A 15,669-nucleotide genomic window follows, 5' to 3' on the forward strand; every position below is an offset into this window, starting at 1 on the left:
AATGTAAAAAAATACATCTGTTTTATGAAGCTAATCGCTTTCGCTTTGCTCTTCCATATCGCGAAGATTGCAACTAATTTTAGAACTTTCGCAAAGAACTTACTGATTATTCAAATTCAAATCAAATTCAATCGATTTTTTTCTTTTTTGTTACAACGACTTTACTTTTTTTTTTTTTTTTTTTTTTTCGTTAGAACGGCCTGGCCGTATCGACTTATTTTACCACGTAGCCGGATAGTCAATCCTTGCTACGGGGGATTGGTCCGGATGGGATTTTGGTCCGGTCCGTTCGTGTGAAGACCGGCGCCGCTACCATCATGCCACCGGACCGCCCCTGAACGACTACGACTTTACTTAATGAAGACTAAAAGAATGGATATACAGTCCTTATTATTTTTTATTTATCTGAAGAACGGCTGGGGCCTCGAGGGAACTATCCGGATAGGATGTTTGCTTCGATCCTGTCGTGTGGAGCCGGCGCCGCTACCAAATACACCACCGGGCCGCCCGCAGCATAATAGCGATTTCTATTAATTATTAAAATAATCACCGAATTAAACTCAACAACGAAACTATAAAGATAACTTTTAATACTTCCATGCTCGCTAGATATAGTCTCTTTATACTACAGGAACCAAGCTACCGGTAGCTAAATCACAATTGTCCAACGATAAAGATGTAGTCCGTCCAATTAAATGGGGCAAGGACCCGAGAGATAACTTGCATAACTCTCTGACATGACAACGAGAAAAATTTAAGGAATTTAAATTATTTGAGAGTGAATCCGCATCAACATCCATTTTTGTTTGTTGTATTTTGTATTGATCTCAAACTCCTCATGTTTTAGTCATGTACAGTAAAATAGTAGAGCGAGCATTTAAAAATAGAAACCGTCATCAGCAGATGTTTTGACTTCCATAACATAATTGAGAATGCAGTTTTGGAAAATTTTGCGTGACTTATGGGCAAAAAGTTGTGCTCTTTGTAATGATTCCATAAACATATTCATAGATATTGCCATCAATTCTTAAGACTAGGATTAAAAAGGATAATCAGCAAATAGTCGCACAATTTGTAGTGCGTAATTATTTCAAATTGTATTGAATCCTAGGAGCAGTTAGGCTGACTAAGTATTATTTCACCCAGAACACCATTAGAACCATTCTATATTTGAATACTATAGGAAATAGCAGTATGCGTAGCATTCATTGACCTGTGTTGTCCTTGTCGCAAAGTTTAACAACAATCAACATTTGAGCTTTGTATATCCGACGGCACGGCCGTATATTGATCACTGCACTGATCTTGAAACAGCTGGACTGGTCCAAAATCTCATCCGAACCAATCCCCCATAGCAAGGATCGACTATCCGGCTACGTTGTAAAATAAGTCTAATAAACCAGTAATGGCAGGCATGATGGTCGTAGGCCATGAAGAAGATGACAAAAGTTTTAAAAGAATAAGGTACAGTTTTTGGATGGATTGAAACTGCTTGGGCCACAAATGAGCATTGGATTTAATCAAAATATATTAATAAATATTCGGGTTAATTTATGACTGACCAGATTCATTTATTATTGTGATTTTTTTTCGATTATCCCGAACAAATACTGGAATACTGTCTATGAAACACATCCAATTTTTGACTTTAGCATAATTGATAAAGAATCAGCCAGGTTATGTTGCATCGAATGAAAGAAACAATGAACGAAAGAACCACACAGATAACAGAATAATAGTTCTATCTATACGTTTATGGTGATGTCTGTAATACACCATATCTATTTGGTCCCTCCAAATGCACTATATGATTCATCCTCCAAGATTATTCTCAGAATTTCCAATACTAAATGCACCATCAACACATCAATTTTGTATGCCGTTGGTCTTGCGTTTTGTAAGTGATCTTTTCGACCTTTTTCGAGCATCGTCTCTCTTCATCTTCAAACTTTGGTGGTCATTATTCGTCTTTCTCCCAACCTAATTTCTCGCGGGTTTAAAGTTTTTTTTATTGGTTCAAAATAAAATCGTTCAGCAATTAGCCACAGTTACCAGGTATGACAGGCCATAAAGATAGATCCATAAAAGAACTCATTACAGTTTAAAACTATTTTAATAGTACATATGATTGTAATAACGAAGAAATTAAATTGTTATTTGCCAAAATACCTTCAACGATATATTCACAACAATTTGCAAAAAGTGTCAGAAAGAAACAGTTTTACTTAGAAAATTTTATTTATTACCAGGGACAATGATTTAAAATGTAGTTGTAATGGTCTAACACACTACAGTTTTGAGAAAAAAACGTCCATGAAATGATTACCAAAGATAGATTATCGCTAAAACAAATCTCAAAGTGGGACAAAAACGTAAAAAATAATGAATTTGTACGAAGTACATTAATAATATGTAGAATTTTTAAAATGCTGTTTTATTGTTCATTTATAAATATTTGGTTGCGCAAAAGCTACCAAAGCGATTTTGTGCCCATAGTAGATTACATTAAAAAAACTAAAACCATTTCATCGGTAATCTCGTAAAGCAATCGATTATATTGAATGTTTTGATGGCATCCATGGTATTAATCAACTTCTTCTTGAAGGTAGTATCTTACGGATTATCTAGATGGGCAACTCTGTAGTTTTGCTATAATGTCACGTAATGTATTGTAATGTAATGATATATCAATCTAATATCTCCACACCACATGACAGTTGTCATAATCTTGTGATGAAATCATGTGTTCATTTCTTTTTTTTTTAGAAAAAATAATAATTTCACTCGTTTTACCTATCCAAAACATTCTACAAAGAATAATTTGATAAAAAAAAATCTGTATGATAGTCTATGTGTGGGGACGACCCGGTGTTTTATTTGGAGGCGCCAGTCCCACACCGACCGGACCGAGACGAAACCCCATACGGACCGTTTCCTTGTAGCAAGGACTGACTATCCGGTTACGGGTATATAAAGGCTAAGGACTAGACACTTCTTGAGGTTGTTATTCCAATAAAAAAAAAGATAATGACACACTCGCACAGTGTCGTCTTGAAGGTTTTAAAGGGCCTATGAATAGAAGGGGCGTACTGGATTAAAAACGTACCGCATTCTAATCTATATCATCTTCAACCAACTCAATTCTTTCAAACAATTTCATAACTTTCTATTCCTTTTATTCTTGGACCGCGAATGGACAGCGTGCTGGTTTTCCTGACAAAATGCCCAAGCAACTTACACATAACTTGATAGCCGCGAAAATCATCTCTGTAATTACTTTAATTATTTTAGTTCCATACACATCTTTTAGTTCAGGCTGACCGTCATTTCAGGCGATATCTGCCTTTTCTGTCCATCGGTCTAGATCAGGGGTCTAAAAACTACGGCCGCATGCGGCCCTCAGGAGCGTCCAGTGCGGCTCGCGTCGCTATTGCTAATGTTATCATTTTAATAAAAATGTCTAATTTGGGAACGTTGTAATATTTTTTTACAGTTCAAATATTAATTTCTGTAGTAGTTCCAAACATTTAATACCAGAAGTTGTGAAAAAAATCATGCTCGAGAGAGCAACATCTCTGTAAATATTACCTCTGTGTAAAATACAGGGTTTTACAATAGATAGAATATGACGAGCACGACTTAATACAGGATCTGGCGATAGATAATAAGTAGCGTGCCAAAGTTATTGAATCGCGCAAGCGAATATAAAAACACGGTGAGATTGATAGTGAAACACAAAACACGAAACTTTACAGTATCGCAGAAACTGGATATGGAATCGCGTACACAATTTATTGAATGTAAATTTGCCTATGCTGTTTACGCACAACGGATTCAGAAGTTGAGTTATAAAATGAAATTTTTGACGATTAAATTAGATAAAAACCAATCACAAAGAATTATCCTTTTTAACATGATTTATAAATTCTATTTTGCAAATCATTTGTTTAAGATTTCGTAGAATTTTGTATATTATATGTCAACTCTTGAATCCACGTGTGCGTAAACAGCCTGGCCGAACTGGCATTAACTAAATTGTGTACGCAATTCCATACCCAGTTTCTGCGATACTGTAAAGTGTTCCCCTGGACCCCTGGTCTAGATTAGTCATTTACCACAGAGCCATAATTAAAATTTTCCTACGAAATTTCTAAACCAATTAAATCTAATGAGAATTCGCGTTTTATAGTATTTTATACATAACTTTTGCAATGATATTTTGAAAACATTTTTAGAAAACAATGTACATTGAAATAGGTCGTAAAAATTTTTAGCATTCGAAATTTTACTATGCTTGAATTATTTCATAAGATAACCCCAATTTGACTTAGAGGCTAAAGTGAATGTTCAATCAAATCGTCATTATTGTTTTAAATTCTGCCATTCTATGCTTTGCTTCCTGGTGACTCCCCAGTTGTTTTGTTTTTTTACTATACCGTTATTCGTTTTGATACGAAATAGGTTACATATTTTCTATAAGAAAACGTACAAAAAAGTACATGAATATGAAAATGAGAAAACCCGAAACATTTTGCCATACACACTGTATAATGAGTAAAAATAAGAAGAACAGACACGATAAATGATGAAAGAAGAATAATCTACCAAGAAAACTAACAAGATAAGAATGAGAAAGACAGAAAGGAACAAATTGCCTAACCTTATGTATTATGAAGTTTTACGCAATTTCTCAACGTTTAAATAAAACAACAACACAATGTAACCCAATCATCACCAACAGTATAAAACGTTCGTTAAGAATTGCACCAAAACTTTATCACTATAAGTTTTTCAACATCGCACAATAAATATCAGCCATAAGTAGGAAAGGAGTAGTGTCCTGTAATTCTAGTGAAAGCGATAGAGGGCGGTGGCGACACCACTTTATCGATCTGTTAAAATAAGATCACATCGTCACTCATCGCCTTTACCCCCTTTCACACCCGATACTTTCTTCTAGTACCATAAGTAAAAACTAATCTTAGTAGTAATAAAGACAAAAAAAGGCTATGGCAAGAAGCGAAAGACAAAGGTGGACTGAGGGAGAAAGCAAGAGCATACAGGCAATCAGACACGCACACACACCATACTGCGGAGACTTAACTGTTCTACCAATACTACTTTATTTGCAACGGACGCGAGGTGCCGCTGCTGGCTCCACAGTAACACGACGAAAAGGAAAACAATGTTGACACGAAAATAAAAAAAGAAACAAAAGCGAACGGCCTACTACGGCACAAACTTGGCAACAGCGCTCGCTCTGTTCGGCGGTTAGCCTCACTACGTAGTGATTTGCTTGCTACTCGCGCTACCCCCATCATCGTCGACACAGCAAATAAGCTAACCGATACACCCCAAGAGGCGCAGGGACCGTATAACGGATAACGTTGGAGGGTGAGCAGAGCAAACGAGGTGGTGGTTCATTTGGCGCTTTTGAATTGCTCTTAGCTGTTTCGATGCGCTACAACGCTAGCGGATGGCGCTCAAACCAACTGGAAGCACATCATTTTAACAGGCAAGTTGGCTGAAAAAAGCAGCCATGAAACATACGCACATGACACAGCCTGTACCCCGGGGTTGTCTGTACTGAAGCCAACACAAACAACTAACACCACACATGTGGCTTTGTCAGTCGAACCATTCTTGTCACATGCAATAGCAGAATCAATAATAATACACAGACACTTCAATCTGGAAAGCTACAATCTTTTCCCAATGGGTTAGTCATCCTGGGTCAGAACAATGTTTAAGCAATCGATCCGAATATGGAAACATTCCCAATTTCCTGTAAGTTTACAGATTTTGCCAATGAACAAAAATTCCAAATCTATATTTTATTTAAACAAGAAACAAAGAATCGGTTCAATAATCGAGACTCGTAACACCTTCAATGTATACGTTGTTACGGGTTATGATTCCAGTTTCTACAGAATTAAATTTTCCTATTGGGGCCAGTCATACCGATCTGCAAAAAAAATCATATCATGAATAGTTGAAGTCATAACCTTTAAAGGGCAGGGCGCGAACCAATATTGGCAACGATTTTGCACACAAATAATACACAAAATCATGACTGTTCACCATAGCTAGACAAGCTTCTTTTAATATGGTTTATTATGGCATTTCATGTAGATTTATGTAACACATGAGATACGGATGTTTTAATTCGTCATGAATTCGACAATTTCGATCATGTTGCCCATGTTCATAAATTATCTTTATTTTTCAAGTGATTGCCCTTTGGTTATCAGCAGTTTCAGGCAACTACATAAACCTATTGTTAGGGATTGTTGTTATTGTTGCCCCAATAGATCTTTTTTTTTTTTTTGGTAAAACTTTGGTCTGCTGAACGCGTTTAGTGTTTCAAAGCCCGCGAGAATTACTTTGGCAAGCAATTTCGTTGGTTCGTTGGTAAAATCGCAATGTGAAGTAACATGGCATCTGGGCCCACACAATTCGTTTTATATCGTTTATCATGATTCTCAAGGAGTTTCTTAGAATTCAGTTAGGTTTATTATTGTAGATGGTTTACAGAATATTAGTAGCGGCGCCGGTATTCACACGACAGGACGGGTACAAAATCATATCCGGAACAATCCTCCGTACGCAGAACTGACTATCCAGCTACGGTTAATTTAAGTCAAACAAAGTCAGAAATGGCAGGCCTAGACACCTCCTTTTGTTGATGTTGTGCCGTTAAAGAAGAAGAAGAAGTTGGTTTATAGATTGCAGAATAGATTGTAAAAGAATAGATTGCAGAAATAATGTTACGTACAAGGCAAATTTCAATATTCGTTTATCTAATCATTACCAATAAATCTGATGGCTTCCGTTGAGATAGGTATCCTTCCCTACTGTCACAACAACATCAAGAGTTATAGACCGTGCTATTTTTGGGTTTCTTTGATTTTAATACTTGTTAGTCAGTACTGCGCACGGGGGATTGGTCCGGATGGGATTTTGATCGGTTCTGTCGAGTGAAGATCGGTGTCGTTGCCAAATACACCACCACTAGGTCTGAGGTAGGTATACAACAAGTAAAAATTAAAAAAATTAAACAATTGAACAAAAAAATCGTGTAAAAGTCTTTTAAAATAGTTATAAATTGACGATTGAAAATTGATCACAAGGATTGAAGCTTAGTTTTATACAATGATGATCGTTGATCGAATATCGTATGGGCTAAGACCCCAAAACTAAGAACTGACTATGGCCGGAATCATATTCTAAGCCAGTTTTTTTGTATGCGTTTTGACGTTTCCAGGCTTATCGGCTTACAGCACACCATACAAATAACAAGCCAAGTTAAGCCTAGCAAACAAGGATTAGATTGTTTTCCTAATGAAAGCAGCTAACCCAAGCTCGACAAAGGTCATAACAAAGAATTTTGCAAGCTGATCTAAGCCAGGTTAGGCCATGTTTCTCGTGTGCGAAAAATGTAAACAATGTTTTTTACGAAAACAACTAAAAAAGGTTAAAGGTTAAATTATCAAACTTATATATTTTTTCACATTAAATTAAACAATTCACAATTAAAAATTAAATTTATGAACTTTAATCGATTTTTCTCAAATTGTAATTTCGCGACAATGATCCCTTGTTTCATTTTTTGTCAAAATTCTATGGCCTTTACGAATCTGTACAGAATGATACATCCCGGTTCCTGCATTATTGGACAGATCCAGGCTAAAAGCTTAAGCTTAAGCTAATTTATAGTATGATCTGCCCCTATATTGGTGGGTGGTAAAACATATTCTTATAAGCTATTGTACATACACAACAAAACGCTCCACTAAAAGATGACATCATACTACTGCCCCCTAGAATTGACGAGGCCCGAAAGTCCTTCCTAAATTTCAAGAATTATGATTCCTGCAGGTTTCGACACGGCTGATTAAGAATGAAGATGCAGCACTCGAAAACTTAATTAATCAAATTAACACTGAGGTATGCCGCAGTTAAAGGAGTATTAAGGTGTTGAAAGTCCCCTACAATCTACAATCCTCCTAATGCTATAAGATCGACTTGCCCACTTCGTAGAAGCGATGGTTAGAAGCTATCAAAGAGAGAGAGATCAACTATCAATCAGATCTTTACGATGCTCGATCATTAAAGCTCTACTCTTTCCATTTCTTGATCAAGGCTGCTACGATAACATAGCCAGAGTTAAACGTTAAGATGCAATGAGCTCCTTTTTGGGGCAGTCCGGTGGTGAATTGGTATTGGCGCCGGTCTTCACATGGCAGGACCAGTACAAAATTCCATCCGGAATAAACCTCTGTGCATAGGACCGACTATCCGGCTACGGGTAAATAACGTCAAAAGAAGCCAGAAATGGCGAGAATACTCTTGAGGTTCTTGTGGCAATAAAGCAGAAGAGCTCCTTTAGAAGAGGCATCATTAGAATACGGTTCATCTAAGTAGCGGATTATTATAAGGGGACCGAACAGACGGTGAAAAGCCGCGAGTCGCAAAAACCAAAATGACGATGAAACCCTAGAGCTCCTCCTAACAAATTCCGACTAACGCAGAAGTGATATACAGATAGGTAATCGCACTTTTGAAGTCATCCAAAATTTCACTTATCTTGGATCAAAGGTCAGGATCAGCACCGACAACTATATCGATGATGAGATACAGGCTACGTGTTGACATCCAACCGAACACTCTATAATTTAGGAAAACTACTTCGTTGAACGTATCTGCCACGATGGTCGAACTATATGACTATACTGAGACCATATGAAAATAATATAGTCTCAATAATGGCATACGATTCTGCGACAAGAACTCCACTTCAAACTGACGATAACCTCTTAGCCATGTTCGAGAGGAGAGTTCCGTGGAGACAAACAATGGAGACGAGGAGTTCTACTCATTATCGTACAGAACTCACGATCATACAGCGAATTAGCCTCAGCAGCCACCTATGGGCCGATCATACTATGAACGTGACACCGGACGACTGACCCATTAAAGTTCTTTTGGGTTATCCACATGGGACCAGAGGAGGCAGGCCCAAACTAAATGACATAAAGATGTGGCGCTAATACATCTGCGAGAATGATCGAAATCATGGATTAAACGACCGTAAGCGATTTAGAGGACTTGTACAACAAACCCCCGCCAAGCGATTGTAGTCCCAAATAAGTAAGTAGGTCATTATATGGTAGTCATGAACTCTTAATTCGTTATTATGACCTCTTAATTCAAGTATACCTAAACAAAAAACATTAGTATATGCAGAGTAAATACTCAAATACAGCCTTTATTGTGGTAATGATGATCACATTGGTCTCATAATATGATTCACCATAATGTCAGAATACTGCACATAAGCATACTTAGGTGGTGCACAATAGGTGCACAGTCCAGATCGGAATTGTTTTCGTAACTGTTGTATTCTTAAACCGATTTTTTATTTGGACAACAAGGATTGTTAGCAGAATATCGGCGAAAAAGAATATTTGCTGGTAGAGTTCAGAACGCAGAAAGAGATTGTATTCTTTCGCATACTTAGTTTTATACCCTAGCTCCTGTCACTTAAAATTATATTCAAGACAAGTGCCATCAAGCTTATCAATGATGATCCATTATTCCATACTGCTGCTCATGAATATTTTTTGCAATCAGATCCTATATTAACATTAATCAATTAATTAATTAACCTGCAGAAAAGAAACCTTATAGTTACCGTACAATTTTCCGAAACACAAAATTTTAAAATTTTGTACATAACTCCAATGGAAAAAGATTAAACCATAAAATCAAATTGTGATTTAATCCACATACTCTCATATCCTTTGTAGTTACAATTGCCATAATCATTATTATCAAAAGGTTTTATAAATATCACAATTCTTATGTATCAACATATTATTACTATGATTTATTAAATTTCATTCATTTCAGTTGAAAAACAGTTTTCACCTCCGAACCACGAATGGGAACGGACACCTCTATCCCGCTTACCAAACCAGAAATTCATCTTATGGAGCCTCTGCGGTCTATGGCTATATTGTCCAAAATTGATTTTTGGTTCAGAAAACATAGTAATATTTATATTTAGCCAAGCCCCTCTGCTTGATCAAACACACACCACAGACAGACCCCACAATGCAAAGCTTACAGTTTGTTCTGTTTTATGCTATTTTAAGCCCTATTTAATACAAATTTAAAGGTTTTTGTGCCCATTTTTCTGGAAAGTTAGCCTATCATTCTATAGAATTGCTCACAAACAGAACCATTCGCAATATAAGAGGGATCATACTAGCTCCTGGATTGATTCGTCCTTCTGAATGTTTGTCACAAAAGTTAAGCCTAATCGAATCATACATCCATGTATAGGGATAACCTTTCATTATGGTACGGGCTCTTTCTAAAAGACAATAGTAAGGCACTATTTATTAGACAAAAGATATGTTTAATTTTTTTTTTTAAACTTTCATTCCTTCAAGTTAAATTATAGTTACCGTATTATCACATTTGTAGCACAGTCATTTCTCGAGTTACACGAATTCGAGATACGCGAATCTCTAATGATTTACAGTTCCGGTAATTTAATACCGGACTTTAATAATTTAATTTAATACAGTAACGTAGAATTTAATTTTTAATTAGTCAAATATCAAATTTTCAAACAGAATTTCGTTACTTTTGAATATAAAAAAAAAACCCTAATGCAGGTAAAAATTTACTTTAATTGTCGAAAATTAAAGGACGAAATAAAAGTAACAATATCAATTAACAATGTGCTTCGTAACGTGAAAAGAAGTCGATCGATCACTGAACACTAAATATAAACGATATTATAAAGCGAATTCGAGTTGCGTGCGCTGGCACGCATTATTCGCGTAACTCGGGAAAAGACTGTACACTGCTTTTAAACCAACACCCAGGAATTTCTGTCTCAAATCTGCAGAAAATAAGTTTTGCTGTCTGTTTTTGGTTATCGTTTACTCTTCTTGCAACGATGTTGTACGCAAAAGTATACAACCATACACATCACACATCCATCTGTCATACACATCTGTCATAGCTAAATCCGGCTGAAATCTATTGATCTCCTATGAAATCTATTGGTCCCTAAATTATGGCCAGCGCGACCTGCGACGCTATTACTAAAGTTTAAATTTTACATTTTCTGGCTAGTTGAAATAAATTTACAATATTTCCTTACCTTTTAAATAGTAATGATCGTTTTAATTAATTAAATTAAAAGGCCCATATAATGTAAGGAAAAATCTCGAGCGCAGTGTCAGTGTAAATGCCCCCCAAGTTACTGAGTTATTGGCCCCCAGCTACGGTAGTTTCTACCAATATGGCCCAGTTTGAAGTTTGAAAGGTATAATTAGGCTAATACAATTCATTTCATATAAAGCTTTCTATCTATGTCTTTGTATAAGTTTTTAATGATCACACCCCTTATATCGTGGAAATTTTTCGGATGGCCATATTCTTGAGTTGGACTGCCTTGTGACGTATTTGATAGCGGTACCGGTCTTCACACGACAGAACCGGTCCAAAACCACATCCGAACCATTTCCCCGTACGCAGGATCCAGCTGCGGGTATATAAAGTCAAAGAAAGACAGGAATGACAGGACTCTTGAGGTTGTTGTGCCGATGAAGAAGAACATTCTTCAATAAATTTGTACTAAGAAATTATTTAAAAACGTCAAAGACACATAAAACAGCACCCTTGTTGTGAGTGAACTTCCTTACAATTTATATGAAAGTATTGCTAAGATAGGCAGGAATCATACTCAAAGCCAGTTTTTTGTATGCGTTTTGACGTTTCCAGGCTTATCCGATTACAGCTCGTCATACAAATAACAAACCAAGTTAAGCCTAGGAAACAAGGATTAGATTGTTTTCCAATTGAAAACAGCTAAACCGACCGAGTACACCCATGATAAAGGTTACCTTTTGCTGTTTAGAGCAGGAAATGTCTTCAAACATATGTGAATTGTATCTTAAATTGAGCTAGTTGTAAGCAATACGGTCTGGCCGTTTTTGTTGAATAAATAAAAAACAGCTAAAAACATGTCAAAACAAAGAATTTTGCTAACTGGTCAGAGCCAGGTTAGGCCATGTTTCCCGTGTGCGAAAAATGTAAGCAATTTTTTTTTTAAAGAAAGCAACTAAAAAAGGATTATTTTATTAATTAGACTTATATATTGCTTTGAATAAACTAAATTTACTACTAAATTTATAAACTTTATTCGATTTTTCTCAAATTGTAATTCCGCGACAATGATCCCTTGTGTAATTCTTTATGTCAAAATGCTATGTCCTTTCCTTTACGAATCTGTACAGAATGATACAGCCCAGTACCCGTATTATTGGACAGCTACAGGCTAAAAGCTTAAGTTTTTTTACTTTTAGTACGATTTGCCCCATATTTGGGTACATAACATCCCATGGTTTCAACCCCTTCAAAATGTCTTCAGTAGAGGAGAATTTATTTTATCTTCTACTGCAAACACTATTTCCTTGACATTGGCAACTCTCGCAGATTCTTCTAGGGACCTTTAATGGACGATCTTCGCTGTGCTCCGTTAGAAAAGCACTTCGATGTTACTGTTTTCAATTCCCAATCCTAAAGTATTGACCAACGTCACACATCCCTATTAACGATTGGTCTACTGGTGCTATTAATCTTAGCAGGTTCTTAAATCATCAAATTATACCGAAGCTTTTACCAAATTTCAAATTCCCCATCTGGCTGATTTTACAATTACTGGATATTTTAGATTTTTAGATTTTTAATTTTTTGAACAGGACAGATTAAGGAATCAGTCCTTATAAACATAGGAATATAAAACCCTACCACCAAAGAAGAAGAAGAAGAAGAACAGGACAGATACGACCGCATCCCATTTATGTTCAAATCCCTTTTCCAACAGTTACGTTTTTAATCACACGAAGTTGGTTTGGTTTATAAAGCAAAATTTGTTAATTGAATTGAAGTACAGGCAGTCCCCGAGATATGCGGTTCCTTTTATATTATTATATTTTTCCCGGGTTTATTACGATCCGCTATAATAGCATATCTCGGGGACTGCCTGTATCAGCGAACTAGGCTCCAATATTCAAAAAATATTTTCAATATCGATTTTAACTACTTTTTCACGCATGTTGCAACAAATTTATTTTTTTAATGTATATTATTCGAAATATATCACTATTTTACTAAAACTACCATCTTCAAAGTTGGTTTGTTTACATGTCATTCGAATTCGGTTTGACAAAAGTGCATATACACACACAAACATGAACACATTCCGTTCGGAAGCGTTTGCAGCTTGAAATCCCAGTGAAAAAGCTAAAGCAACCGATGCGAAAATCATATCAAGCCAGCATATTTACATTTTGAACAAGAGGAAATACTTCATAGGATACGAAATGTATTGCAAGACCGGCGAAGTATGCCATTGAAAAGGAAAAGTGGCTTGTTAAACCCTGTAATGATGTGTGTGCTTAATTTTTACACAAGTAAGTAAGAAACCGCTACTTCTTTTCCCGCTTCAATGAATTCCAGCATAAGTCACCCAACATCGATTGAACAATATTCATCCCTTTAGATGTGTTAAAAAAACACACACACTATGCGTAGTCTTACCGATGAATTTGAGCAGCGGTCGCAGTTTGAACGCGCTGCTGATACGACATTCCAGGCGGCGGCGGCTGAGGCGATGGGCCAGAGTCGGCCCGTTGTCCGGTTGGCCCGACCTGCTGCATTGAACGAATGGTGGCTGCTTCCATCTCATGCCGATAATATCTTCAGCGCATCGTTTCGATCTCGCTCGCAAAATTACTGCACCGGACGCAGCACATGCACACACACACACGCACACTACACACACGCACACACTAACTCACACTTGCAAGGGCGACCGCAACGGTAATGGTGTGCTTCTAATACACAAGATACACACCACGATTGCTTGGACTCGCTGCTGTCGTCGAGACAGAAACCAGAAGATCAGGCAGGAAGGCAGCAGGCTAGCGGGTAGGCAGTAGGCTAGCGGGTGGCGAAAACCGAAAAATGCGACTATTTCCTTCACACACAGCAGTGTGCAGCACAACACGTTGTGGTCCTTCACCTTCCCCCTTGATTTTCACTTTAGGGATACGTACCACCGATGTGTGTGTGTGCGTGTGCGACCGTGCACAACTACACTAATACGGGTGGGTGAAAGGAAACACAATGCTCCTGCTGTTTGCTGCCACACAAGCTACTTGATTTTTTACTCGAACTTTTTTTTCTTCTTTCTGCTGCTTGGCTTGCTGTACTCGACGATGCACTGCACATATAGAGGCTTTCTTCTTCTTAATATTTGCTCACTTAACATACCATCTTTTAGTATAACAGTACACTAGTATGCGTTGCTATTTTTTCTCTTCTACTGGTTGCCGCTGCTCCATTCCAAACTACACTGTGGTGCGAAATTGCTGAATTATAATACCTACGGAACTCGATTTTTATTGTGACACACTTTACCGAAATCTTCCCTTTATTTTGCCCTTCCATGTACACACATTTCTGGCAAACATAAAATGCACAATTTTCGTACCACAATTCACACACTTCGACAAGGCTCTTATTTCAAAATGCACTTAGCTACAGCAAAGCTGTAAATTTAAGCTCTCCGTAATAATATCAGCATTGAACTAAACACACACATATACACATTTATTTTCAAAACTATCGAGATGCTTTCCCCCTTTATTTTTATGGCATTAGTAACAATGAATGAAAAAAAAAGTTAGATGTTTCTCATACATTTGCACATGACTGAAAGAAGAAGTTGGCAACAACAAAGAAAGTTAAACTACACTGACCACAGCGAAACACTACCACACGGCGCATATCCACGCATAGCACTAGAATCAGAGCACCGATTCATAATTTCATTAAACCGGCACAACACTGTCCGCTTGCCTACATCCTTACAAGATCCCATGGCAAATAGAGCGGTCGAGAAAATTTCCAACTCTAATCTACGCCTACTTCATTCCAGCATTTTCTCTCCAGCATTCATTCAAGATTGAATTCAAACACTTTCGTCATGAGCTAAGCCCGTTTACACGCACAAACCTTACATATCGTTTCCATTTTTCCAGTGATGCAATCTCCTTCTCGTGGTGAGCAATTGAAGTTATGCACATTGAAGGTTTGATAAATGACTAAGGATATTCCACAAGCGGAAAAGATTCTGGATTTTAATTATGTTGCAGCGTATCGTCGTACTTGGTTTAAAAACTCTGCATATAAATCGCTTTTCATTTCATGTCATATCTTGCAATCAACTGCAATTCTTCAATATTCTTCCTGATACTTTCAACATCGAGTTATATAGAGCCATCATTTACACATTTCGATCGAATCTGGGTGGCGAAGAAGAAGAAACGCGGAGCTTGCGGAGAGCACGAGTAAAAGAGAGAGGCGCATCGAGAGAGAAAGATGCAGAGAATCAATTTAATGTTCCAAACCTTCTTGTGCGATGAGCAAAGAAGAAGAGCAAAGATTAGAAAATATTGCTTGGAAAATGTGAGACACACCCTGCATCAGCGTTGGCTAAGTAGTTAACGGAGCCACCGCCTCCGCCTTGGTCTAGGGGAGTTATGCACAATGCCTAGAGACTAAAAAAAAATAGAGCAAAAT

General features: G+C 37.2%; 1 protein-coding gene across 1 annotated transcript in view; it reads right to left on the minus strand.

Annotated features, from left to right (window-relative positions):
* LOC128715713 (uncharacterized) overlaps positions 1-13,794 on the minus strand; it is a 41,795-nt gene extending 28,001 nt beyond the window's left edge. Inside the window, exon 1 of the mRNA XM_053810625.1 lies at positions 13,624-13,794. Within this exon, the coding sequence (XP_053666600.1) occupies positions 13,624-13,766 (143 nt within the window). The 5' untranslated portion in view covers positions 13,767-13,794. The remainder of the gene's footprint in view (positions 1-13,623) is intronic.
* Positions 13,795-15,669: the final 1,875 nt, after the last annotated feature.

This window comes from Anopheles marshallii, chromosome 3 (genome assembly GCF_943734725.1).
Source record: "Anopheles marshallii chromosome 3, idAnoMarsDA_429_01, whole genome shotgun sequence".
Classification (NCBI taxonomy): Eukaryota; Metazoa; Arthropoda; class Insecta; order Diptera; family Culicidae; genus Anopheles; species Anopheles marshallii.